The sequence below is a fragment of the Gracilinanus agilis genome, chromosome 3, assembly GCF_016433145.1.
Source record: "Gracilinanus agilis isolate LMUSP501 chromosome 3, AgileGrace, whole genome shotgun sequence".
Lineage (NCBI taxonomy): Eukaryota > Metazoa > Chordata > Mammalia > Didelphimorphia > Didelphidae > Gracilinanus > Gracilinanus agilis.
Genome location: NC_058132.1, coordinates 380,523,916 through 380,551,896, shown reverse-complemented (window position 1 = coordinate 380,551,896; position 27,981 = coordinate 380,523,916). Strand labels below are relative to the sequence as shown.

The window sequence follows — 27,981 nt, the reverse complement described above, 5'->3', positions numbered from 1 at the left end:
TAAATGGAATTGTGCTATTAAGAAATAATAATTAAGATGCTTTCAGAAAATCCTGGAAAGGTTAACAACTAATACAAAGTGAAGTAAGGAGAAGCAAAAGATCATTGTACACAGTGATAGCAATATCTGTATGATGATCAACTGGGAATGAACTCAGCAAACCAATGATCTAAGACAATTCCGAAGGACTCATAATGAAAATGGCTATCCATAAGTGATTAGAGAACAACTTTATTTTCAATCTTCATATCTAATTATAGTATTACTTTGGAATGTTTCATCCAAATACTCTCTCCAGAGAAAGAAAGAATGGAGCCTGGCTTCAGATGGAAGCATACTTTTTTAAAAAACTTTTTTTCTTGGGTTTCTTTTGGTCAGTGTTTTCTTATATGGAAATATATTTTGCATAAATGGATATGTATAACCTATGCCAAATTCTCAATGGGAGGGGAGGAGAGAATTCACAACTCAAAATTTTTTTGAATGAATGTGAAAACTGTTTTACTTGTAGGAAAAAAAATAAATTATTTGGGGAAAAAAAAAAAGATGAGTGTGTTAGCCCATAATGAATATCTCTATCCTCCTCTAATAGTCTATGGGGCAACTACAGACTACAGTAGAGCACCAGGCCTGGAGTCAGGAGGAGCAGGGTTCAAATCTGATCTCAGACTTATCATTGTGACTCTGAGCAAGTCCCTTAACTCTGATTGCCTAGCTCTTATCACTATTCATTCTTAGAATTGATATTAGGAAAGAAGGTATGGGTTAAAACAAAACAAAAAAGTCTGTGACATTTTTTCTTTTAAATACAATTATTAAATCAATAATGATTTGATGAAAATGAAGCTCAAATTACAATCATCACCTGGCCTTTTTATAGGTCCACTACTTCCCATAAAATGTTAGGTACATAAAGAAAAGCTTCATAGGGCATCTTTGTTTTCTAGCTTTTGAAGACAGAATTTTTTTCTATAGTGTTGCCATTACTGTTAAATATCAACTGAATAGGAAAAATCCTAAAAATTATATAAAATTTTCTCCCACAAAAAGGCCACCTACTTACTTAAATCTTCATCTTCTTGCTGAGAGTCATTTACAGTCATGTAAACCATCTTTTCCCTTGGAACACGAATACTGCTACTCTGATCAAGTAGTCCAACTCCATGATCATTCTCAGGTTCACTTTCCACAATATCCACTGTACCACCTAATAGTATTAGATGAGAGAACAAACATTTTATTTCCAAACTTCAGATCTAATTATAGTGTTCAGTACTGTTTTGTTCAAAGCACTGCCCTTCCACTAAAACACTTTCGTAAAAAGTTAATATTTAAAAAGGGACAAGATTTAAGAAGTTGGGTACTTTATAAGATAAACCACTTCATCTTACCTAAATCATCTTCTCCAGGATCAGCCTTAAAAATATAAACTTTGATGACTTCAGGGCAAGTGCCATCTACTTTACAAGGGTCAATTTCAGATTCAGCGTCCATGGTGATTTCAGAGGAGCCATCATGTTCTATCTTCCCAGCATCATCCACTACAAAAGTAAAATTGTAAAACAGGGCAAGTAAAACTAGGTTTCAATGAGGCTGGTAATAACAGAACCACAAATTGAAAACATGTGGCTTTCTGGAAAATAAAAATGGAAAAAATATCAGAACTACACACGCACGCCAATAATAATAAATGTAACATAAAAAGTACTTTTGTAATACTTTATGCTAAAACTATCACAACCTGTCCATATTTGTAGAATGTAATAAAGTCAAGAACAACACAGACTCAGCTGACTTTACAGGTCCCAAATAAGACTTTTGTGAAAAGTTAGTTTAAAATATTAAATAGCTAAATAAAATGCAACTTAGGAAGTATCACCACCTAATGTATCAAAACTCTTAAAGAATCCTGATAAAAAACATGTCAAAAGGACATTTAATTTATTAATATCCTTGATGTATAACATCTAAATAAAACTTGAGAGAAAAATATCCTTATGCATCACACCATGATATAAAGTGACCATCAATCTCAAAAGAGAGTAAGATGAAAAGACTTCAGTATGAATGAAACATTGGGAGTTTAAACTCTGAAGACCACTGTAGCACAATTCATAAATCTAGTTCACCAGAAGGCTGCCCACCAGGTGATAATTTGTCTTTCTGGTTACAGGAATTCATAAGGAGCATGTGCTGTTATTCAAGTATGAAGGATATATGATCTCTATTGTTGGAAGAAGTACCCACACCAGTGAAATCAATGAGTCTTTGGAACCATTTATGCAAATACATCACAAATAGTTATAGTTACAGTCTGAGGAAAAATCAGTTAAATTGTTTAAAAATTAATTGTCTTGGAGGAATAGTTACAAAAAAAAAAGCCAAATACAACATCTTAATTTAATGTATTTACTCACTTCAACTGATCTGAGATCTCCCCAAAACAAGGATTACTTTTTCCATCAGTACAAATTCATCCCTACCCTTGTATCCTGTGAGATTCTTATCCATGACCATATTTATCTCCACAGAGGTCTTTTAATATTTGGTAGATATCAAGTTTAATCACTGAAAGCAATTTGCTTGCTCTTACCACTATACTGTGCCATCTATTTTCCAGTAACATGTGTCATGAATATTTTCTATATGCTTTCTTGCATGCAAGTTTCTGTTGGTGAAAAGATGTAGCCTATTTGTACCTACCATGCACTTCTCCACTGCCCTTTGGATCACTACAATTTTGATTCCTTGGAGAGCATAATGTTTCATGATTTGTAGCTATACAGCAGTACTAAGAGAATGTAGGTACCAAAAAAATGTAAGCTTCTGTGCTGAGTAGCAGCTTAAAATCACTGGAAGCACCAGGCAAATTCCCAAATGCAATTCAACCTATTCTATCTAAGTTGACTCAGCTTATTCTCCATCTTTCGTTCCTGTCTAATATAAATATACTGATAAGACTAATTCAAAGGACACTTATCCAACTTTACATATAATCGGAGGAATACTAATTCTTTATGAATGACTAATGGGCTAATCTTTTCTTAGTGAAGAGAAAAGACCTACAGAGTTCTGGGGCTTGACTAATCAGCATAATGTCATCTGTTAACCAAAGTACCTAAAAGATTTCAGTATGAGTAGAGATTCTCCTCATTGGCTTCAACAAAAACATAAGTGAATACCTCTAAGTGAATATGTCTCCTGTCTTATGCCTCTGAGAGCCTTTAAGGCTGAATTTCCCACTAGAGTTCAATGGTTTTTGATTAATACCAATATTTTCTGGTATACATGCACACACACGTGCACACACATACAACATGCCCAATTACATTGCTATGGTCAAAATTACATGCTGACTGAGAGTAATCCTGGAACTCCACAAACAACACAGGCAAATGTGAATATCAACTACCTATATAAGAATGGTGATTGAATAATTTATATCAACTAGTTTAACAACTATTTTGAGAGGTGGTATGGAAGAACAATAAATTGGAAGCTAGGCAGAGATGTATAAAGAAGAAAAGGTTATTTCAGGAAAAGGGAATGGTGTGGACAAGGGTTTCACAATGTATTTTGGAATGGAATAGAAGAGTCATCAACTGAAAGTTAGGAAGAGACATACAGTGAAGAAATATTCCAGGAATAGGCAATAATGTGAACAAAGGCCCAGAGTAGGGAAAGCACCAAAAGGAAAAAGCTTCTAAGACAGCTGACTTACCACCAGAACTAGTCAGTAAATGGAACTTGTAGAGGCAGATTTCAGATTCATATAAGGGTTAACTCTGTAATAATTCAAACTATGTTCTGTTTGGTTTTAAGTGCTATTTCCTAAGTGTGCTTGTGGGTACCAAAAGTGTTCAGTGGAGGTTAGATGACTTATTAGGCCTCAACTCTGGGATGCTACGAACCTATAAAGCAATAAAAACTAATCTTTTACCTAATACATCCTTAGTTAGCTGTTTAAGACCAAGACGTGATCTTTATAGATTTTTCCTCTTGTTATATGGCTGGGTTGTGACTTTATTTTAAGTCCCATTACTGAGGTATTAAGGGTCCAAATGTGGTGATAGTGGTGGTGGGGTCACCCAACCTATATATTAGTATTGGTATCTGTTCCTTTTCAAACCTACTTCTTGTCCCACATCTAATTTTTTGGTTTATAACTATTTTGGGGATGATCTTGCTTAGTTAGTTATATGTTACACTAAGCTTTCTGTAGGTCCATTTCCCCCTCTGCTGCTTCCTATTGTTCTGTGAAATAAAACTGCTTAAAATCTCCAATCATCCTACTGATTCACCAATCCTACAGGATTACAGATCTAGAGATGGACATTTTCCAGTTGAGACCAAGGGAGATTAAATAACTTGTCCAATATCACATAGAGTAGCAGTACCCTTCTTTCTGCTTTGTAATTGACCTAGTACCTCAAACCAGGGTTGCCCATGGCCAATGTGCATCTCTGGTAAGATCAAGTTATTTGGCTAGCTGAGGTAGTTTCTAAATTCTTCTGGCTTGCTTATGGCAACTATTTTACACAAACTGAGTTTCTCTGAGAAACAGAGATTATCATAGTTCGTGACTTAATTTTAGTCCATTTTTGGGAATGAAGATTGCTTAAAGGGATAGTCAGATTTTTAAAACTACATGATATGCCTTTGTAATCATTTTTCTCTCTTCTTTAAGCAATTGATGATCCAACAGAACACTGCCAGTTGATAATGAAATGACCACCATGTCAGTAACTAGTCATTTACTTTCTGTTAAGATGCATCCAATTTCATTTTTAAAAATGAACATTTAGTGCTTGCCCCACATCCAGATCCATCCAACTATAATATAATTTTGAAAAAAATTATTTAGGCTAAGGGTAGCTAGATGGCTCAGTAGATAGTGAGCCAGGCCTGGAGTCAGGAGAACCTGGGTTCAAATCTGACCTCAGGCACTTCCTGGCTGTGTGACCCTGAGCAAGTCACTTAACTTACTTTGGACAATCTTGCAAAGTTTTTCACACAATTTTCTCCCCTCTTCTTTATCTCCCCGCCCCCAATGGCAGATATTGGTGTACAAACTATAATTATTATTGTCATCTTCTTATTACATTTGTCATTAATAAATCAATTAGCAAGATAACCAAGTATCTCTTTTTGCCTTTGAGCACATGGTGAAAGTAACACTACTGACTTCTTTAATCGCTTAAGCAATGAAAACTTGCAAAGTCCTTCCATTTTGTTCCAACTTCCCTAGCTCTTCTGGATTTGTTTAGAGCTAGAACATCAAAATTGATATAGTTCAGTTCTTTTAATAGTTTATTAACTTACTGGCTGCTAGACAAAAATGTCATACTCAGAAGCAAATGAATGCTTGCATAAGGATTAAAACATCATACCCATTTCCTGTCACTTCCTACAACAATCATTGTCAAGGAGTAATCAGGAGAAAGCTACACAGGACAAAGTCCAATGTTTTATTTTTAATCTTTGTATCTAGGTGGCACAGTGAATAAGAGTGCTGAGAGCTTAAGAGTCAGAAAGACCTGAATGCAAATCTGGCTTCTTATCCTTACTAGCTATATGACCATGGGTAGGTCACTTTACCTTATTTGCCTCAATTCCCTCAACAACAAAACAATGATAATAATGTAGTTGTGAAGATCAAAGGAAATATTTGTCAAGCTCTTAGCACTATGTCTGGCATGTAGAAGGCCCTATATAAACGCATATTCCCTTCCCCTTCTCTTAATCAGATTAAAGGGTTGGCCGAAGAATTCTTCACTGAGGAACACTATTCCTGGTTGACAAAGCAACATCATTATCTATATTCTTGCTGCTGTGGAAGGTCTTCCATATTGTCTTTATTTATTGTTCAATTCATATTAAGTTCAAAATAAATACAAGGGGACTCCTGCCCAGGAAAATGAATCCTAATTTCACAAGAGTTTGAATAAGAACAACACCCCATATATTAAATATTTGTTAAGGGGCAAGGGGAAGCAAATATTGAGCTTTAAAAAAAGGTTACAACATTTTCAAAACCTCTAAAGAACTAAATTATAGTACCTAGTCTATGTTTTTAAAGTTATTCCCACAGAAAAGACCAAAGAGTTCCCATATCTCTAGACCAATGATAACTGAAAAGGTACATTCTTTGAAGGATAACATCAAAAGTAAAACAGCTAAGATTATATGGTTAGATGGTAGAAAAAAGTCATCTAAACCAAGGTACTACTGAATTGTCTTTATTTTTTTTTTAAACCCTTAACTTCTGCGTATTGGTTCCTAGGTGGAAGAGTGGTAAGGGTGGGCAACGGAGGTCAAGTGACTTGCCCAGGGTCACACAGCTGGGAAATGTCAAGCCAAATTTGAACCTAGGACCTCCTGTCTCTAGGCCTGACTCTCAACCCACTGAGCTACCCAGCTGCCCCTTGAAGTGTCTTTAAAAAAAAACAACTGCTGAATACATCAAATATAGTCCATTCTATAAGGAGTTGAATATTATGGACAAAAGCTGGTCTATTTTGGCAACAGTGACCAGATTTTCCCTTTATGGTATTACTGGGTCAAATATATTGGATATGAGGGGTAAAGGTGAGAGAAAGTAATGATAGACTCAGAATGTTTGCAGTATATATTTTAGTGTATTTTCTAATATATTAACATTATATGACCCATATTTATAATACTAGGTATATAATAAAGACGAAAATGAAATAGTCCCTGCCCTCATGGAGTTTACATTTCACTGACAGAAAACACATACAAATAAGTAAATACAAAATATGTAAAGCAGTTGGAAGTAATTGGAGGGGGAAGAAGTGGCATTCTTAGCAAATGGAAACATCAATATAGGGCTTCCCATAAGAGGTGACATCTGAGCTAGGTTTAGAAGGAAGCTAAAGATTCTACAGGAATTGGAGATAGTCTGGGCAAAGGCATTTTCTGGAAATTCTGGAAACAACAATTAAGCCAATATGGCTAGAACTTCAATTTTTAAAGGAAAGTAATATGCACTTATAATAAGACTGGAAAGGAAGACTGGAGCCATAGTGTAAAAGGGCTTTAAAAGTAAAACAGAGACTAGGTCATGCCAAAATAGTAAAAGTGACAATACCCACCCTTACCACTCTTCCACCTATCAGACAATACACCGAAGTTAAGGGTTTAAAAAAAAAAGTGACAATACTGCAAAAGTTTTTACAGTTTTAATATTATCAAATTACTAAAAGAATATTTTATAGAATTTAATAAAATTAAGAAATTCATTTGGAAAAACAAAAGGTCTAGAATGTCAAAGGAAATAATGAAGAGGTAGGAATAAAATGGAGAATAGCATTTCCAGGCCTCAAACTATATTATAAAATAAGTTGTTAACATTTGGTATTGATTTAAAAATAGATCAAAAGAACACACTAGACAAGGGAGAATCAGAAACAATGGAACTCAATGTTGGATAAATTGGAAAACAGAAATTACTTTGAAAAGAACAATTAATATAAAAACTAAGAAAACTGGAAAGTAGTATGGTGGAAATTAGGCTTAGGTCAACATCTTAAACCATATTATATAAAATATTCTAAACAGATGAATGACCTTAATATTAACAATTATACAACAAAAAAAAATTAGAAAAAAGCTGACAATCTGCCTTCACAGCTATGGTTAGTAGATATGTTCTTAACCAAACGAGAAAGAGTAAATTATAAAAGATAACTTTTACATGAAACAAACACCCCCTCCCACCAAAAGCCATTCCCCAACAGTTAAGTCATTAAAGGATATATGCAGTTTTCAAAAGAAGAACTGTAAAGTATTAACCACCATATAAAAGAATACTCCCAATCACGAATAAAAGAAATAAAAATCCAAACAAACTGGGATTTCACATTATACCCTGCAAATTGGCAAAAATGGAAATGTCAGACATTGGAATTTATATTTGATCCTAGAGGCTGTATGATGCTTCTTTAGTACAGAAAATATGGAGATCAATTTTTTCCTTACAAATGATCAGATTGACAGCTACATAAAAGAATGAATAAAGACTAGGAAAACAATTAGGAAACTATTGGAAGTTTCATATCCCAGTGACACTCCACTAGACAGCTCCTTCCAAGTCAGCATCGACATATTCATTTATAAATGACTACCCTCTGGGTAACCAATTTTGAATTCCTCTAATTGCACAATAAGCCTATTTGTCCACAAAGAGATCAGGAGAGACTGTCAAATGCATTCCAGAAACTTATGTAAATTAACTCATGTAATGTCTGATAAACTGTCATAAAAGGAAATCAGATCAGTTTGGCATGACCTGAACTAGATGAAATCATAAAGCTCTTTTTGATCAATTCCTTTTCTAGTATGATAATGTTCAAATTTTTGTTAGGAAATCAGTTCTTTTTTACCAGCTTATCATTTATAGACTCGTGTACCAGGTGTGGGTATGGGAGTAGAATAAGACAATCTTTATCATCTCTCAAGTTTAGCTCTGCAACCAAAGATCATATAATGGTGGCTCAGCAATCACACCTGGTAGTTCTTTCAGGGTTCCACCTTAAAAGTACTCAGACTTGAACTGTCAAATAAACCTAACTAGTAAAAGCCCTAAGTTGTCTGCTATCTCTGTGTAAACTCTTACTTAGAAGTAGCTTTATAAATAAGTTTTTTCTAATGAAAAACATAATTTTCATAGTATTTTCAAAGCCAATTTATGAAGACAAAGCTATTTTTTCCTGTTTACAAAATATATTTTATGCCTTTAGTGAAAGAAAATTTCCAAATCAGAGGCTTACCTGAGGATAGCACAGCACCTCTCACTAGACAACTATCAAAAGCTTGATCTGAGAGTATCTGGTAATATTTTTCTCTAACTTTTCTTCCTGCCAATGTTACCTTGATTCAACAACGGTTTTATCCCAACTGTCAAATGTTATTATCATAGAAGGGATGTCAGAGCAAAGTTGATCTAAACTGTATTTTAAATACTCTGTGTTTAAATTCTCTTAAAATACAAATATTTGGAGAAATTAAGATACAAGGGAGAGTTGTCTCTTGCCTGAAGACCAGGGTTCAAGTACTACCCCTGATGATTATTGCCCTTCTGCAAGTCACAATTTCCTTAAGCATCAGTTTCCTCTTCTATAAGCTATAAGGGATGAGGATATGGTGCCCAATGAGGTTCCTTTTCACTCTATATTTTTGATCCTATGAATAGTCATTAGGAAATTGTTGCTTGGTATCTTCTCTTAAGAAGTATATTTTTCGGGGGCAGCTGGGTAGCTCAGTGGATTGAGAGTCAGCCCTAGTGACGGGAGGTCCTAGGTTCAAAGCCAGCCTCAGACACTTCCCAGCTGTGTGACCCCAGGCAAGTCACTTGATCCCCATTGCCCACCCTTACCACTCTTCCACCTAGGAGCCAATACACAGAAGTTAAGGGTTTAATAAAAAAAAAAACAAACATAAAAAAAAGTATATTTTTCTAACTGTGTTTAGAATTTGCACCACATCATCAAAATTAATGCATTATTTGTGGTTTGAAGCTAAGTAGGAGATTAAGGTGGGACATTATTGTATTAGTAATATAAAAATAACAATATTTTAATGGTGCTGAGAAGTCAAAGGATACTAAATGTCATTTGTCTTACGCCATCTATAACTAGATTCCTGTCTACATCTACTGCTATATTAACAAATAATGTCTGTCCATAATAATATCTTAAGTCTGAAAAAAAGACAAAAATTATAAAGTATATCTTGAGGCAAATTACCATGTCTTAGAAAGATTTCCAACAAAATCATTATAATCAAGAGACTTGGGTTACATAAAATATTTAATAAAGTCCAATATCCTGGATATCTCATTTATACAGAATTTCCTAAGCCTGCAATCAGAAAATAGTATTATTTTAATAAAAAGTGAGTGGCTTAAATCTCTTCTTATCCTAAAAATCTAAATTAACAATATAATCTTAAGTTCTAAAGGTACTTCCTCACCCCCCCCCCATTAAAGAAGTAAACACATTTACCGGGAGTTATACAATTTTTTTTAAAAACCTAGTTAAATTTAAAGAAACTTCAACTACTAAGCAGTATACCTATGTAGTGGAAAATACATTAACTAGAATCAGAGGACCTGGCTTTGAATCCCATTAATAACCCTTACTATCTATATAACCATAAGGAAATCACTTCCTAGGCCTCATTTCTTCATCTGAAAAAAGTGAGGGAGTTAGACTTAAATGATCTTTGAAATCCCTTCTTGTTCTAAATTTGTGCTTCTATGGCACTTAAGTCTATTTTAATCAAGCTTTAAGAGAGACTTCCTCTTGAGGTCAATTAATGATGATAATAAGGATGTTGATAATAAAATTTATATAGCACTTATTATGTGGCAGGCACTGTGCTAAGCACTTACAATTATTATCTCATTCCATCTTCAAAACAACACTGGGAAGTCAGTACTGTTATTATTGCTTTATAGATAATGAAACTGAGGCAAACAAAGATAAAGTAACTTGCTCATGGTCAAATAATTAGTAAGCATTTGCACTCAGGTTTTCCTGATCCATATAATCATCGTAATGCCAAATATTTGAGTGTATTTTTCATTCAGTTCTGACTTCTTACAAATATCCTAAAAGGAGAACAAATCTCAGTTTTACACATCAGTTTCAGGACAAACTTCAACCAAATCAAATCTGAATTTATAATCACAAATGGCTATATTTAAAATCTTAATTTTTCCAATTTCCCTAGATTCTCAATTTTCCACTAGCTGCTAGCACCTCAAATTATAGAACTCACTATTTTCAATTAGCTTACTTTCAAAGATTTATAGTAGCAGTCTCAACATTCTTATCCCTCTCTTTTGGAGCCCATGAAGTTTTAAAGATTGGAAGTACCCTCCTGATGGTCCCTCAAGGGCCCAGAACATGACAGGCTGGAGCTCCCCCCTCCCACCCCCCAAGTCCTAGAAATTAATGATTCTTACACACGGTCTGGTCCCTTTATACAAGTGAAAACTTCAATCAATGACATTGAAGAAATAAAATTTTGCTTAGATCTTTATAAATTGTCCCATACAAGAAAACAACTTTTCTGCAATTCCTAATTAATTTCTCCTGCAAAATGTATAAGTATTTTGCTTTATAAAATCATGGACAGAAAAAAGAATGGGAAAGAAAATTCAATTCAAGCAAATGATTAAGTTAAAAAAAGTTCTATATAATTTGTAATACCAATTTGCCCTAGGAAAGTATTGTAAAGACAAATTCTCACACTTGTAGGAGCAGAATGATTGGTCTAGAAAGGTTACATTCTCCCTGTGAAAAATCCAACACACAATTCAATATTCTTTAAAGCAAAAGCCTGGATTCATCTCACACCTCTGAGATTGACAAAGATAACAAAAGGGGGAGATGAAGACAATTGTAGGAGTTTTGAGATGAAAAGCACAAAAGCTATCAGATGTGCTAAGACATATTTTTCTAGCTAAGCTAATTACGTTGATTTATTTTTGCTTGATTAGGGAAAGTGGTTTGTCACTGTTATTGTTTTTGGTGTAATAGGTAGTAGCCCACAGTAATAGGTGGGTAGTTATAGAGATGCCAAAGAAAAACTAAATTACGTCTCTAAAAACTATCATGTAATTTCCAAACAATGAAGTTACAGAATTTGGGGAGTACACCCTTCCAGAATCATATTCCATTCTTACTAAGTGCACTCATAAAGTTTTCAATTCATTTGTAGCAACTTATTTCCATAAATAAGGATTCTTATGTCTGTTTTCAATCAAATCCAAAGCAAGAAACAAACTGGAGACTGAACGCGAATGACAGGTAGGTAGATATCTCTTTCAAAAACTATTTCTGGAATAAAACTTTGGTTCACCATAAACAAAATTAAGGGTCTTACCAAGTGTTTTGATAAACATTTAACAATTTTCTGACTCTAAAAATTCTATATACCAAATAAAAGTCTTTTTTATGAAAAAGCTGTCTATTTTATTTCTTATTCATGGTAAACTCTAGAATTTATTTCTTTGTATATTGAATAGGCAATATGAGGAAAATTTGTTAAAAGCCAAAGATTCAGAAGTTAGGGAAGCCCTTACCTTGATGGTGCCTAGTAATTCTCCTAAATCTATCTTAGGCCATGAAATAATTCACTTGACTACATCATTCCAAAAGATAAAGAGTACATACCTAATTAAACACCAAAATTGACAGAAACAAGACTGAAGTGTTAGAAGCAACTGAGAATTAAAGACTGATCTTAGTGAATAGAGAAGTTCTGAAAAAGTGGATAAATGGGATTTGACTTAACATGCAATTTTCCAGCTAGCCTATAAAGAAAAGTATTTTGTTACTATAATCCCCAGGATTTCTTCCTCTTTAATAGCAATGATAACAAAATGAGATTGGTCACAAACCTTTTTCATTACCCTAATTCTTTTTAATTTCCTAATTCACTTTTGTCAATAATGTTTTAGAAACTATTCCAGTCTTTTTTGTGATAACACCAAAAGGGTAAGTAGCTATCCTTTGACAGAAATAGCATACTAATAAACAGTGCTTTCATTTATTTCTAAATATAGTGTTCCTTTTTTTTTTTTCAAAAAGGTAAATTAAATATATATAAAAACTTGGCTTCGTAAAACATATACAATATTATTTTTAATAAAAAGATTCATAACAGCATTTCTTTAAATAAGTGTCTTCCATTTAACATATAAAACTTCAATTTTTATGTGCATTTTTAAATTATTGTTTTATTTGATTGCAGTGTTCCCTATGTATCTAGCTAACATTTATATAGCCCTTTAAGGTGTGCAAAGTTCTTTACCTATGTTATGGCACTTGACCTTTACCAAAACTCTGTAAAGTAGGCATTTTTATCATCAACTCTCCCCCAACTCATTTTATAGATCAGTGAGAGAGGTTATACAACTTGCTCAGAATCACACAGCTAGTACAGTATCTGGTGTGCAATTCAAACTTGGGTCCTTTCTAGCTTCTAAACCCATTGCTCTATATCCAATTCACCAAACTATCTTTAAAGTGACAGTTTTGAAAGAAGAAAGCAATTCACTGGTTTGGCAGAAATTAGGTTTATAATATAGCATCTTCCTCCAAATAACACACATGTATCAAATGAATTATTTGTTCTAAAAACAAAAGGCTACATCATAATGAAATTAGAAAATAAGAGGTACTGTGGCCAGGAGAATATTCTTAACTGAACAAAGGATAGAAGAGACCATAAAGGTGAAAATAAGACAATTTTGATTAAATAAAATTTTAAAAAACTTTTTTGTATTGACAAAATCAATGTAGCTATAAAAGAAGATGCTGAACGGGAGAAAATCTTTTCATTAGTTATATCTGTGAAAAGTCATATATAGGAATGATACAAAGAGCTATAAAGAGAATCGATACAAATATACAAGGATCAAGTGTCATTTTCCAGCTAATGTGACCAGTGATTATGAAGACTCAAATGAAGAAATGCAAATGATTAATGATCATATGAAAGATAACCCCAAATCACAAATAAAAATAACATAAAACAACTAAGTTTTACTTCATACTCCTCAAAATGGCAAAGATGAAGAAGACCAGTAATAGTGGATGGTGAAGAGGCTATAGGAAGATAGGCACACTAATATATTGCTGACAGATGTGAACTGTTTCAACCATTGTGGAATTACTTGAGAGAAGTCATTATAAAACTGACTTTTAATCTTTTTAACACGACTGAGAATATAACATAAGAAGATCAATTTTATATGTAACAAAACATTTATAGCTGCACTCTTTAAGCTAACAAAAATATTGGAACTAATTGAGAATAATAATTTGGGGGATATTTTTAAGTTTTCAAATTCAAAAATATTACTGTTAAAAGAAATTGAAAGAAACTTGGAAAGACTTGTATGAAGTGATATAAACTGAAAAAAGGAAGACAAAAAAAATTAATGTAATTATATCTTACATTAAACCCCCAAAAGTTAAACTTGAATGAAATATAATGAAAAATCTAAGAAAACTTACACAAAAAAGACAAATTAAAAGAATGGCTGGATAAAAGCAAAAGAGCAAACATTTTATATTTTTTAAAAGAGCAGCCAGAGGTATTGAAAAGCACATATTAGGGGGCAGCTGGGTAGCTCAGTGGATTGAGAGCCAGGCCTAAAGACAGGAGGTCCTAGGTTCAAATCTGACCTCAGACACTTCCCAGCTGTGTGACCCTGGGCAAGTCACTTGACCCCCATTGCCTACCCATACCACTCTTCCACCTATAAGTCAATACACAGAAGTTAAGGGTTTAAAATTAAAAAATTAAAAAAAAAAAAGCACGTATTAAGTTATTGTGCTTTAAAACATCATTTCATTTATTACAACCTTTTTCCATAGGATGTGGTTATTAATGATTTAATGAAGGTTTCAGTACGGAGCACCCTCTCCCCTCCAAAGAACAGTGTTTTAACACTAGATACAACACTTGCTATGTCCAAATCTCAAAATATGTGCATTTGTGGGAATGGCAGGATATATTTAAATGGAAATGCTACAATCCATCTTTTCTTCTAGAATTATTTGTGAAACTCAAGTTTTAAAAATCAAGGCCCAGAAAAAAAAACAGCTTTCCAAAATTATCAGAGAATTTTAGAATTACTCAATTTGAAAAATGTCACCAGAAACAGAAATGAATACAAGTCATTGCCCATATCCACAGTACAAACTATTTTATACTACAAGAAGAAAAGAAACAAGTTTACGAGTATCTTCAAAAAACTACCACCCATCAGGAAACCATAAAAGAATAGTTTTTAAAAGTATTATTTGAACAATATAAAATTTAGAAGTCATTCCATTTGAAAATAATATTGGCTATTAATAGTTATACATCTATAAACCATTAAGATTAAAAACCATCAAGAATGAAGCTTAAAACAAGCGAGTCATTCAGACAGAAAATGAAATATATATGACTCAGATCTGAAGACCCATTTTGACCAACTGCTATTCTCTTTCCTTGACAAAACTTGACATTTTAACAAAAGAAAATAGAATATTGTGCTTTGCTGAATACGTTTGCATTAGTTTAGAAATTAGCAATATGCAATTGGGAATCACCTCTAGCCCAAACCTAATTAACTGTGGCAGTTTCATGACATGTGGTCACAGCAGCACTGTAAAATAGGATACATGTTTGCTGGTACTGAAAGCTTACCAGGGGTGGAAGAGGTTGGTACACTTTAATCACAATATCAGAAAACTATACAAACTATCTCTATACTAATTTTTTTTTGTCTTCCTTGCATTAAAGGGTGTAAATTAGCCCTAGGGATAGCATTTAGGTTCAATACTATTCTATGATCTTGTCTTCAAATTCAAAAATTTCCTAGAGTAGACCATACCATAAAGATCTAAAGTTTTCCCTAATGTAGACATGTACATACTAACAAAAGCAACGTGATAAAATCAAACCAATCTTTACAGGGGTGTTTGTTGGGGGAAGAGGATTAGGATGATAAAGCAGTATTCATTCTGGCTGAGGTATGTTAGAAGCAGGTTGGCACTGATGAAGATACCAGTGTTGAGGGCACTGCTGTGTGAGTGCTTGCTAACTGAAGACATACCTGTAAATAATTCTATCCCACAATTAAGAAAGGTTCACAGAGTATTTAACTGAGGGCACTGTATGGCTGCCAGGATCTCATCAGACTGAGTATTACCTTGGAGTCTTCAAGGAAGGAAGAAGCCTCTGGAACACACCAGTGTCCCTTTGGTCCTAGAGTTGTGCATGGGTTCAGTTAAGGGTTCAGCTGTTGATCAAATTCCCAGGAGAAATACCTAAGTCTGTATTCTTTATAGGGAATAGCAGCTAAGAAATGGCACTAGTCTTTTTCTTTTCTTTTCTTTTTTTTCAGAGGTACCAGAAGCCACTACTATGAGGGATCAGAGTATAGAAACCCAATTACAGTACAAGCCTCAACATCTGATTATGTCATGCTTTTTATCCAGACTTAGGACCAGTTTCTAAGGCAAGAGATAAAACAGGAGGCCCTTGACAAGGGTATTTCATAACATTAATTCACCTCTAACAAGTAAAATTGGAAGGAGTTCACTGAATAGCAGTCATGTCTTTCCTACATTACCAGCAAGGAAATTAAATGAGGAGATGAATAGTATAAGCAACTAAAAAACACATTTAGTTCTTTGTTTACACGAATTGTAAAGACATAATTAGTTAGTCAATGTCATACTTCAAGCCAAAGAAATAACTCGTTTTGCTAATCAGGTTAATTTTTCCATGGAAATTAAAGACAACCAAGAAGAAAAGCCTGAAAAAATGAATTCTGAATATTCACACTGATGCAGATCTCCTAGGAAACAAATCTGTTCCAAGAAACCTATTCTAATTTAACAGCTGACAGACATAATAACGATTGCCATTGGCAACGATGCTTTTCAAAGAGATAGCTACACTTGAATCTCTCCTGATCAATGTAATGTCTATAAAAAATTCAAATTAATTTATCCTTCCCATTTAAAAGAACAGAAACCAAAAAGATTTACCCCAAAAAATATTCCAAAATTTCAGAGAACAATATTGGGATTAGAATCAAAAATACAAATAGCAATTAAAGAATTAGAAAGAAAAGAAAAAAAGAAAACAATGCCATCAATTAACAAAAAGGAGCTGTGACATTTACAAAATAAAAGCATCAAGATATAAAGATAGGGTTGGATAACTGAAGAAATTTTTTTCAGCTTAACTGTGAGTGAAAATAGGTATCTTTTCAAAGCACAGTTCTACAAGCAGATTAGGAAACTAAGAATTTAAATGGTTATATTGAATAAATATAAATTGACAGCACAATTGCCAATATCATAGTAATACTTCATGAATCCATAATTTGATGGTGTGGGTATTCCTTCAACCACTCATAACTCTTCTATAAACTGCACACATACAGTATTTGAAAGCTGCTATATTGTACACAGAGACAGATACACTGTGGCACAATAGAATGTAATGGACTTCTCTACTAGCAGCAAAGCAATGATCCAGGACAATTCTGAGGGACTTATGAGAAAGAACATTATCCACATCCAGAGAAAGAGCTGTAGGAGTAGAAACACAGAAGAAAAACATTTCCTTGATCACACAATTCGATGGGGATATGATTGGGGATGCAGACTCTAAATGATCACTCTATTACAAATAGTAATAATATGGAAAAAGGTCTTAATCAATGATACATGTAAAACCCAGTGGAATTGCTCTTTGGTTAGAAGAGGGGTGGGAGGAGGGGAGGGAAAGAACATGAATCATGTCACCATGGAAAAATATTCTAAATTAAATAAATTAAAATTTTTTAAATTAAAAAAAAAAAAAAGCTGCTATGGCCAAAAAAGATTTATTACTCTGTAACTATCATGGTGACAAGTCTTCTAAAACTTAACAAGGTCGTTTCTGGAACAAAAAACATACATTCCATCAACAGGCTTGTGGTCAAAGATTTTTTTTTCCTTTTAGGAACCACTAGAACTTAACACTATTCCAGTATAGCCCTTGAAAACTCAGGATTATCATGCAAGAATGATGTCAATGGAAATCCTGAAAAGTTTGGAGTTGGACAATATGGGCTCACATCCTATCTCTGCTACTATAACTTTTTGTTGTTCAATTGTGTCCAACTCTTCATGATCCCATTTGAGATTTTCTTGGCAAAGATAATGGAGTGGTTTGTCATTTCCTTCTCAAGCTTATTTTACAGAAGAGGAAACTAAGGCAAACAGGTTTAAGTGATTTGCTCAGGGTCACACAGCTTGGAAGTGTCTGAGGCCATATTTAAACTCAGGAAGATAAATCTTCCTGACTCAGGGCCAGTACTCCAGTCACCGTGCCACCTAGCAGCCCTACATAACATGAGGTGGCACTAAAATACTCCTTTTTTCCCAAATACACCTATTCAGGAGTGGGCTAGAGCCATCCTGAAAGAACTAGCAAAGGGAAAGTCTCTGTGGATTTCAGAACTGGATAATCTTTAAGTTAACTTCCAAAGCAGAATAACAAAGCAGAAAAAAAGTAATAATGTTTTATCTACATGGATTAAGGAATGTCAATAAGCATTCTTGAAGGGATGAATTAAGATAAAAAGGAAGGAAGCAGTATGGTTACAGTAGAAAAAATACTAGTTTGGGCATAAGAGGACATAGGTTCAAATCTCTTCTCTAACATTTACTACTTGTGCCCCAAGTCATTTAACCTTCATGGGCCCCAGGTGCCAGGTGTGTTTAACTATAAAATAAGAAACTTGCAACAGATAGTGTCTAAGGTCCCCTTCCAGCTCTGTTAGTTATTTAGATTTTTATAATATATTTTTTTGACATGAGTCCCCACCAAAGACTTAGAACAACATAGAATTGTTTTGTTCTGTCACCTAACAGGGAATTGGTTTAGAAACAGGAAAATTAGTAAGAGTTAAATAAGCAGGTTTCTCTGGAAGGGGAAATGTTAATAATGAGGTCTCCAAAGGATTAGTGGCAAATGTAGCCTGATGTAACATTTTTTTACAAATAATCTGAAAGATAGAAATCTGTGAACAGACCAAACTCTTTGGTCTGAGCTCTTCTGAGTAGTAAAGTAGTCAAACAATAGATAAAAAAGCTGGAAGATTTTTAAAAATCTACATGGCAGGCAAAAAAGGCAGCAAATGACTATAGTACAAAAAAACTATTCTGTAACAAAAATACTTGGGGGAAAATAACCTGGCCATATGTAAGAAATGAAAGATATCCACTATGATCCAAGTATCTCAAAGAAACTGTTCCTTGTAGGCATCAAGCTAACAATAGTAACATGTTAACTCAACCTAATATATGCTGTTACAGGTTTAAAAAAAATCAATACAATAATGGGCATCATTAGGAGAGGTATTAGAAACAAAATAGAAATAATAAATCTCCAAAATTTTGTTCAAATTATAATGACCCACATGAGTAAATTATCATAACTCAAAACACAGAATTTGAAGGAGTTGATACAGTAAAAGAAGGAAAACTGAAATGATGAAAAGATATGGTTTAAGGAGAAGCTCATATGAGTACAGATTGAAATTTTGGATTCTTCTCTCTGGAAAGATAAAAATTGATACAGATTATTACTGGAGATTATAAAATCATGAACATTACTCATTAATATAAATGAAACACAGGGGCAGCTAGGTGGCTCAGAAGATAAAGAGTAAGGCCCAGAGATGGGAGATCCTGGGTTCAAATCTAAACTGAGATACATCCTAGCTGTGTGACCCTGGGCAAATCACTTAACCTTTGCCTGCCCTTACTGCTCTTCTGCCTTGGAACTCTTACACAGTATTAACTCTAAGAGGGAAAGTAAGGGTTTAAAAATACATAAAACTGAAACATACAAGTGATATAATGAACAGAGTGCTATAGTCAAGAAGATTTGAGTTCAAATACTTCCTCAGACATCACTAAGCTATTTGGCCCTGGGGAAGTCATATAATTTCTTCATCTACAAAATGGAGATAATAATAGCATCTACCTTACATGGTTATAAGGACTGAAGCTGATACGAGTAAAACAGTTTATAAATTATAACAAACTATGAAAACAATAGCCATGATTAATATGGTAAAAGTGGATTCAATAGTTGCCAAATTCCAGTTTTCTAGGAGTAGGAAGCACTTCATCCACCTTTAAAGAGGTCGATCTAAAGCAATTAAAAAAAAAAAAAAAAAAAAAAAAAAAGCAAGTTTCTAGTTCTTTGTTCTTTACTCCCTACTACTTTCTTATTTGGAAATCACATTCACTATGGTAACTTTTACCACCTTTACAGAAATAATTTCCATTTCTCTCTCTTTGGTACTGACATTTCTTCTAAGCTCCAGCCCAACACTGTCAACAGCTTATATCCCATGTCTGTTTAACTGTCCTACTGGCACCCTAAATAAGGCCATAAATATTCTTCTTTGAACTTTTAGTTTAGCAACTATTCTTAATACTCCTATTATGTGCAAAGTGTTGTGCTAGGTGCTAGGAATAAAATAACTAAAATAATTTATTCTCAAGGAGCTTACATTCTAATAGAAATCTAAGGTCAGAAATCTTATACACAAATTAGTATAATATGAGGAAGACTGAGAAAAGAGAGAGTTACCAACAACTGGAGAAGTCCAGAGAAGTCTTCATAGGGGTGATGACTTTACTATTTCTGTCTGCAAGCACTGCTATTTTTATCCAAGCTCCCATATTCAAACCATTGGAACTCATCCATCTGTACCACCTCTTATATATAATCAGTCCCCAAGTCCTGCCAAATGTACCTCTACACTAAATTTTCCATCTATCTCCTCTCCATCCTCACTGCCACCATCTCAATACTGACTTTCATTTCCATTAACAGCCTAACAGATTCCTTGTCAGCTCTCCTCTCCTTCCAATCCATCCTTTACTGCCATACTAATAATCATGCAGAGTTCATAAAGATCATGATACTCACAGGCTAAGAAAAGTCTGCAATGGTTCCCTGTTGCCAAGGAAATTAAATTCTAGTCCCTTAACCTAGCAGAATGGATAAATCACTTGACTCAAGGATCAGAAGACCTGAGGTTTTCTGTCCTGGCTTTGATATTTTCTAGACTTTGTCAAGTCTCTTAACAACTCTCAACATCATATCATCTGTAATACATAAATAATATTCCTACTATTTCTAACACAGAGCTGTTTTACAAAAAGAGCTTTGCAAGTTACACTGATATTCACCGAAGTGTGTAAACTACAAAAATGCAAGTAGTTACAGGATTATAAATTTCAGGCTGTAAAGGCTTTTCAACGTCCTCTAGAACAACTCATTTTACTTACAAGGAAGCAAAGGCTTAGAAAGAAATGAAAGGTTCCTAAAACTAAGTGCAGATGCCAAAATCCAAAGGCTATGGCGTTCAATGTGAAGCTGACCATGAGAATTTTGTGACCCTGACACTGATTCAAGACCATACACTCTAGTCACAATGGACTGTGTGCCTACCGAATATTCTCTGCATGGTCATAAACTCTTTCTTTGCTTATACTTTTTTTTCTGACTAGAATACCTCTCTCATCAATACCATCTCCAACTCTGCCTTAGCCTGTTGATTACTAACCTATCTTTTAAATCCTAATTCAATTTGCAACTTCTCTGTTAAACCTTACCTAATTCTTCCTGTCTGTGACAATTCTCCTCTCCAATAAAAATCAGACCTCAAATTGCAACTTTATAGTACACTGACCACATAATTTGATTTTGTAGTTACCATTATTTGTATATTTCTCCTTCTCCACTATCCCACAAACTCCTTAAAGGGCAAAAACCAAATCTCAACTAAACTTCTGTTATCTCCCCTTTGACCTGCAAAGTGCTTTGAACACAGTAGGCAATTAACTAACTAATAAAAAATTAATGTAATAAAATATATTATTTCTCACAATAGGTATGAAGCATATATATCTAGTTGTCCCAAGAACAGGCTTAATATAGAATAGTTTAAAAAACTGTCAAGGGGGAGGAGGGGAGGCAGCTAGGTAGCTCACTGGATTGAGAACCAGGTCTAGAGAAAGGAGATCTTGGGTTTAGATCTGGTCTCAGACATTTTCTGGCTATGTAACCCCAGGCAAGTCACTTAACCCCCAATGTGTAGCCCTTACCATTCTTCTAATTTGGAACCAATACACTGTATTGATTCTAAGATGGAAGGTATGGGTTTAAATTTCTTAAAAATACTCATTTAAAAATAAATTTAGATCTAAGGGAATTCTTGGAAGATGGCTTAGATGCAGGAAGGCTCCATACCTCTGAAAATCCTTCAATAACAATCAAGGACAAAGTGCTTGAGGGAGCAGAAAACCAAATCTGACAATAGAACAGAGCTGGGGGATCCTCCTGCTGAACCCAGTTTAAAAGGTATTGGGGGGGGGATGAAGGGGGAGCAGTGAGGGAAGCCTGAATTCTTGAACAGTTGAAAGTTAGAAGGAAGATCCCAGGTCCCCTCCCCCACCTAATGTGCTGAGTCTCCAGCAGATCCTAGAATCTCTGGGTGGGTAAGAACGCAAGTCAGGAGGGAGTGCCTGGCTGGCACAGCTTTGCCAGGCTCAAGGAGTTGAACACATATGGGAGGGAGGCAGCTGGAGAAGCACAGAGAGGGCAGCCTAGTCAGTGAAAACACTCCATCTGGACCACCCGCCCCACCTTTTTTGGCCTCAGGGCATAACCAGCTCTGCAGATCCACTCCAGCTTAATCTTATCAATAGGGCAGATAAGAAGTCTTCAGAGGGCAGGGAAGCTCCAACACCCCTCCCCCATAGACTGCAGTGAAAGTAGCTGTAATCACATCTTTAGCCAGCTGGGGAAGATCAGGAATCAGGGCTCATTAATCTAGTCAATCAGCAGAGCAGAGACAAAATAGCCCAAACCCACAGATCCAACAAATAACCAGAGAAGCAAGATTACAGCCAATTACAGGGGAGAAAGAAGGAAAAAATATAAGTAAACAACAGAAAAAGAAAAAAGAAATTACAATCGACAGCTTCTATCCAGGAAATGAATAAAGAGCAAATGGATCTGAGGAGGACCAAGAAACACCAAGAAAAAACACAGAAACTTCAGTGAAATGGACACAGGCTTTGGAAGAACTCAAAATGCAATTAACTCAAGGACTCAAAATTCAATTAACTCAAGAACTCAAAAAACAATCAAGAGAGGCTGAAGACAATGGGAAAAGAAAATACATGAACTTAAACAAGAAAATAATGTCTTGAAAGCCAAAATTGACCATCTTAAAAATAAGTTTAAGAAAAAAAACAGCCAGAATCACAGAAAATAGATTCATAATAGTTTATAAGGAAAAATGATAAGTTCTACTAACCTTTTCAGAATGAAGCCAAAAAGAATGAAACAAGCTTTTCCACAAGTGATTATTTGGCTTACTAAGGCAAGAGAAAAACCACTAAACTTGATGTACCCTGTTGGAAGAGAATCTCTCTCTATTAATGTTGCTTTGTTTTACATCACTTCTCAGTTGACCTGAATTTAACTTTACAACCCGAAGCCTGACTAAAGCAATTCTTCTCTTACAGTTTAATCCCAATTTTAAGACTCCACTCTAAAAGTATATTAAAGAATATTAAAACAACTTGTTTAAAAATAGAGAAAAAAATAGAATAAATCTAACAGAATTCAACATATATAAGCAGGATAGGGTAGACATGATGACTTATTCTCCACCTGCAAGAAGAATTTGGCTAAGGAAATAAAAACTAGAGATATATATTTTTGTATCATCCAAAAATAAGACTTCATTCTCCAATTTGAAAGTTTTTTTTAACAATAGGATCTTCACAGTAAGTGTTAAAATATATAATTAGCAATATGCCAACACTAATATTTACTGCTGAATGATGATGTACTTTTTGTCAGTTTATCAATAACAATCCGATGTAGCCTTCAATCATTCAAAAATATCTGAGTGGCTACTAATATACAAGTGGACCTTCCTATTCAATAAAAGATAAGGACAATGGCCTTTTCAACATACAAAGAATTTGTAAATCTGTTCAGGGAAACTATGCCACTATATAGTTTTCTAATTAAGGTAGAATGTTATTTGTTTGACAGTACAAACTGTCTATTAACAAAGCATGTTGTTGACTGTCATGATGAGGCAGAATAATTAAAATGGATTCTCTAACAATACTACATAAACATAAAATCGATAAGATCATTACATTCTCTATAAAGCTATAGAGTTTCAAAGGATGATGGGAAATTAAGAGTTCTACCTAGATAGCCTTTCTAATTCCCTCTCTCACTACTCAAAAGTTTTTTCTTTAGGTCAGTTTCTTATTTCTAAGAAGGAACTAGATGATTTCTGAAAAAGCTGGAAAGATCTACATGAACTGATGCTGAGCAAAATAAGCAAAATCAAGAAAACATTGTACACAGTAACAGCAATATTATACAATGATCAATTGTGAAGGACTTTGCTACACTCAGCAAAACAATGAATGATCTGAGACAATTCTGAAGAACTTCAAACAAAGAATGTATTCCATCCTCTGAGAAAGAATTGTTGGAATTGGAATACAGATCAAAGCAAGTAATTTATTCATGATTTTATTTCAGGGTTTTGGATTTATGAGTGTTCTCTTACAACAATGGCCAATATGGAAGTATGCTTTGCATTTTAAAACAAGTATAATGCAGATGAAATTGCTTACCATCTCTGAGAGGAAGGAAGGGAGTGAAGAAGACAATCTGGATCTTAGAATTTTGTAAAACATATAAAATAAAAATTATTATTACATGTAATTGGGAAAATAAAATCTCTTTCAATTTTTTTTAAAGGGCTTATGCTCTCTTTAGTTGCTAAGAAAATTGGGAAGAGTCTGCAGAGAGAAAATGATTGTTCAGCAAAGTAGCATATTTAAAATAATATAAATGCCACTCCAGACTCTAGGGGAAAAAGGTCCAAGAGTTACATACATTATAAATACATGTATATATAGAAATATAAAAAAAAAACTGCAAAATTTCCCTTCCTTGTATGGCACAGGCACATTTTGGAAATGTTTACATTTTATGGATGAAATCATAGAAAAAATAAGACTAAAAAGGTTCTCAAGGAAGGTAACTTGGGACAACTTCTATTATAGTCAAGTAATAATGAAAATTATTTAATATTTCCAAATGATTTTAATTATCCTTTAAAATTCTGATTTTCCCCAACAATGAAAAACCAGTTTAATTAATGTATTGAAGGAAGATTTTAGGGGATATTGCATTCTTTGATCCACCCAAGTCAATTGAATTTTGGCCCATTTTGTTTGTTCATTCAATAGCTCTATACAAAAAGCAAATGCCTTTTCTCATATTGAGGCAAAGTTCTTAGATTTACCTATCATTCAATTCACTCATACAGGCAATATGCATATGGTCTAGGAATACTACAAAGTTATAGTCTTGAAATATTATCTAATAGTCTTGGCCTTCTCATAGTTATATACATCTCAATCCATTTACTCTGCAGTTATCAAAAAGTTTTTCTACAAACACCAGCATTCCCAAGACTGAAACAGGTCTAAAGTGGCAAGTTTGGGAGTGAAACCCAAATAACAAAGGAGGAAAAAAGTCTCCCCATTTTAAGAGCAGCAATACTTTTAAAGAAATATTTTTTATTATTTTAACTTTAAAATGAGACATATCTAGCCTAGAGGAGAAAGAAATATAATACAACTTGATTGGCCCCAAGATTTATCCAAGTTCACAATGTTCTGTCTCTGCTGTAGAAGAAACACTCTCATTTTCCTTAGGATGATAACAGTGAGGGTCAAAACCATAATACATACTAGTTTCTTCCTAGTAACTCAATATAGACCTGTCTAAAACTGCTTTAAAACCAAATTTTATTTTAAAACACATTATTTCTTTAATGAGTTCTAGTTTATTTTGTGAACAATTGAAATTTGGCTTGATTTTAGTGAGCTAGAGGATAAGAACTGTCTTGCTTCTTTTTCTATCTCAAGCACTTAATACAATACAGTACTTAGCACACAATAGGTATGTAATAAATATTAACTGAATGATCAATTGAGCTTCAAGGAATAAGTCTTTCTTCTACTTTTATTACTGTATTTGGTGAATAAATCTACATTGATTTTACCAATACCATTTATGATTTTATAGACTTCAAATCACATCTACATCAGGTGAAAATTTTAATCTTTTAAAAGTTATCCTATCACAACCATTTAAGATGCTCTTTTCTAGACCTTTTTCAAATCTAAAAAATCTTCTTGAGGCTTAGAGGTAATCATGAAAGAGTAATTTAATAAAAAATGTAAATGGCCCCTTAATCAAATTTGTACCCACATTAAAAAGCATCAGACAGTTAAAGATTAATGCAAACAAAAGTAAGCACCTGCCCCGTGTTACTTAGTAGTCTGGAAATTCCTAATTTGAAACCAAAGCCAATAATTCCTTATTATTATGAGAAACTGGATTTTGAAATAAAAAACTTAGAATGAAGCTATAGCCATAAAAAAGGTTTTTCAAAATCCCAGGATATTCTATTAAGAAACAATTTAATCATGACATCCTTTCCTAGATAACTTGGAAAAAAGCTGACTCACTGTCGGATGAGAAGTAATACCATTGCCACTGAGAAGCAGAATGGAAAACCTACTCACCTATTCAGAAAACCTCCAGTTGTCACTCCTCTGCTCAGCTGTTTCCATAGAAACTGGGGCAGGGAAAGCATCAAGGACAAGAAGCAGTCAGGGACCAGCTTCTGTTTATTATAAAAAGGGACATGGGAGCAGATTTTGTGGCTCTGTATAAAACCTCTGCTACTCTATTCAATCAACTATGAAAATAAGTGCATAAAAAATTTAAGAAGGCATCAATGAAAAAGAATAGAAAGGACACAAAGAATAATGAAAAGGGAGATGGGAAGGGTAATAAAAGTCTTAATTGGTACTGGTTTGAGAATTGGTAAATTTTATTTGAAATTATTTATTTTCCTTTTTAATAATTTATTCTCTCTTTTCTGTTACTAAAATAAGCAGAAGGATTAACCAAACAGATGGCATCTCAATTAGGGAATCACTAAGCAAACATGAATGTTGTGAAACATTACTGCACTTTAAGAAACAATGAATCTCCCCTCCCTCCCTTCTTTACAGAGGTGGGGAGCTATGGGTATTTAATATTACATATACTATAAGACGTGTTTGTCATGTTTGTTAGTTTTGTTGAATGTTTTTTCTCGATAGCTCTATAGGCATGGCAGAGAGAGTAACAGAGCTAGAAATTAAGATGTCAATAAATAAACTATTTCAATAATATTAAGATAAAAGCCAACACATATAATTGAATATAGAAGGCAATATAAACATTTGTTGCATAAACCTAAATCCTCCTAATAAGTCAAATTAGAGCCAGAGAAAATTAGGAATCTAGGAAACTCTTTTCTCAGTTTTGGTTTTAAGATTGAAAACATATTCAAAACACCATGTAAAAGCATTTGGAGTAAAGGATGATTTTGATACTTGTAATGATAATGACTGTAAAAGGCAAAAAACCAAACCTCTTAAAGCTGAAAAGAAAAATACTTTACTATTCTATCATGTTAGTTCCCAACCATAATCTATGTATTGAAAGACAATGTGGTGTAATGGAAAGAGGAATGGATTTTAGAGTCAAAGAGCCTGGGTTCAAATGATCTTTTTTTTGTAAGGCCTCTTTACCACTCTGCTTACTATTTCTCTTACTGGACAAATCAAAGTATGAATTAGAATACCTCTAAGGTTCCTTCTAATCCTATATCTTATAGTTGCATGCAATAAAATGGCATAATGGTTATAAATCTAACTCTAAACATCAACAGATATCCCTAAAACATTAAAATTCCTATCTCTGTGTAAAAGAACTGTGTATGTCATCTGATCTGATCTCCTAACTTTTCCATAATATTATTGTCACAAAGTGGCAACTTTCTAAATGCAATGTGATGCTATTAAAAAATAAAGATTCATTCGAACTTTGTGACCACTCAACAGCAATATAAAACCATGAACTATTTCCTAAAAGGGTGGCTGACTCCAGTGAAACCTAAGAAGCATAGAAGCATAGGAACTATAAAATGTTGCCTCTAAAGCTTTTTTAGGCAAGACCCTCAAGGCATTAGTTGCAAGGAAGAGAAAAAATATATCAATTCTTTATAACTTTGTGTTCCAAAAACAAGATCAGTTTCTGCAAAAATTTGAGGGTAAGATTTATTCAGCAAATACTTAATGAGTACATATTGTGTACTAAACACCACAAAGTACTGAAAAATAAGAGACAAAGCAAGAAAACACTTAAAAAATACAAATTATTTGGAAGAGGGAAGCTTAGAGGCAGTGATAGTCCTGAACA

General features: G+C 33.9%; 1 protein-coding gene across 1 annotated transcript in view; it reads right to left on the bottom strand.

Moving 5' to 3' along the window:
• The window catches only part of ZFX (zinc finger protein X-linked), a 60,544-nt gene that overhangs the window by 5,551 nt on the left and 27,012 nt on the right, over window positions 1-27,981 (bottom strand). Inside the window, exons 4-5 of the mRNA XM_044670150.1 lie at window positions 1,392-1,541; window positions 1,064-1,207 (exon numbers count right to left, since the gene is read on the bottom strand). Coding sequence (XP_044526085.1) covers window positions 1,064-1,207; window positions 1,392-1,541 — 294 coding nt within the window. The remainder of the gene's footprint in view (window positions 1-1,063; window positions 1,208-1,391; window positions 1,542-27,981) is intronic.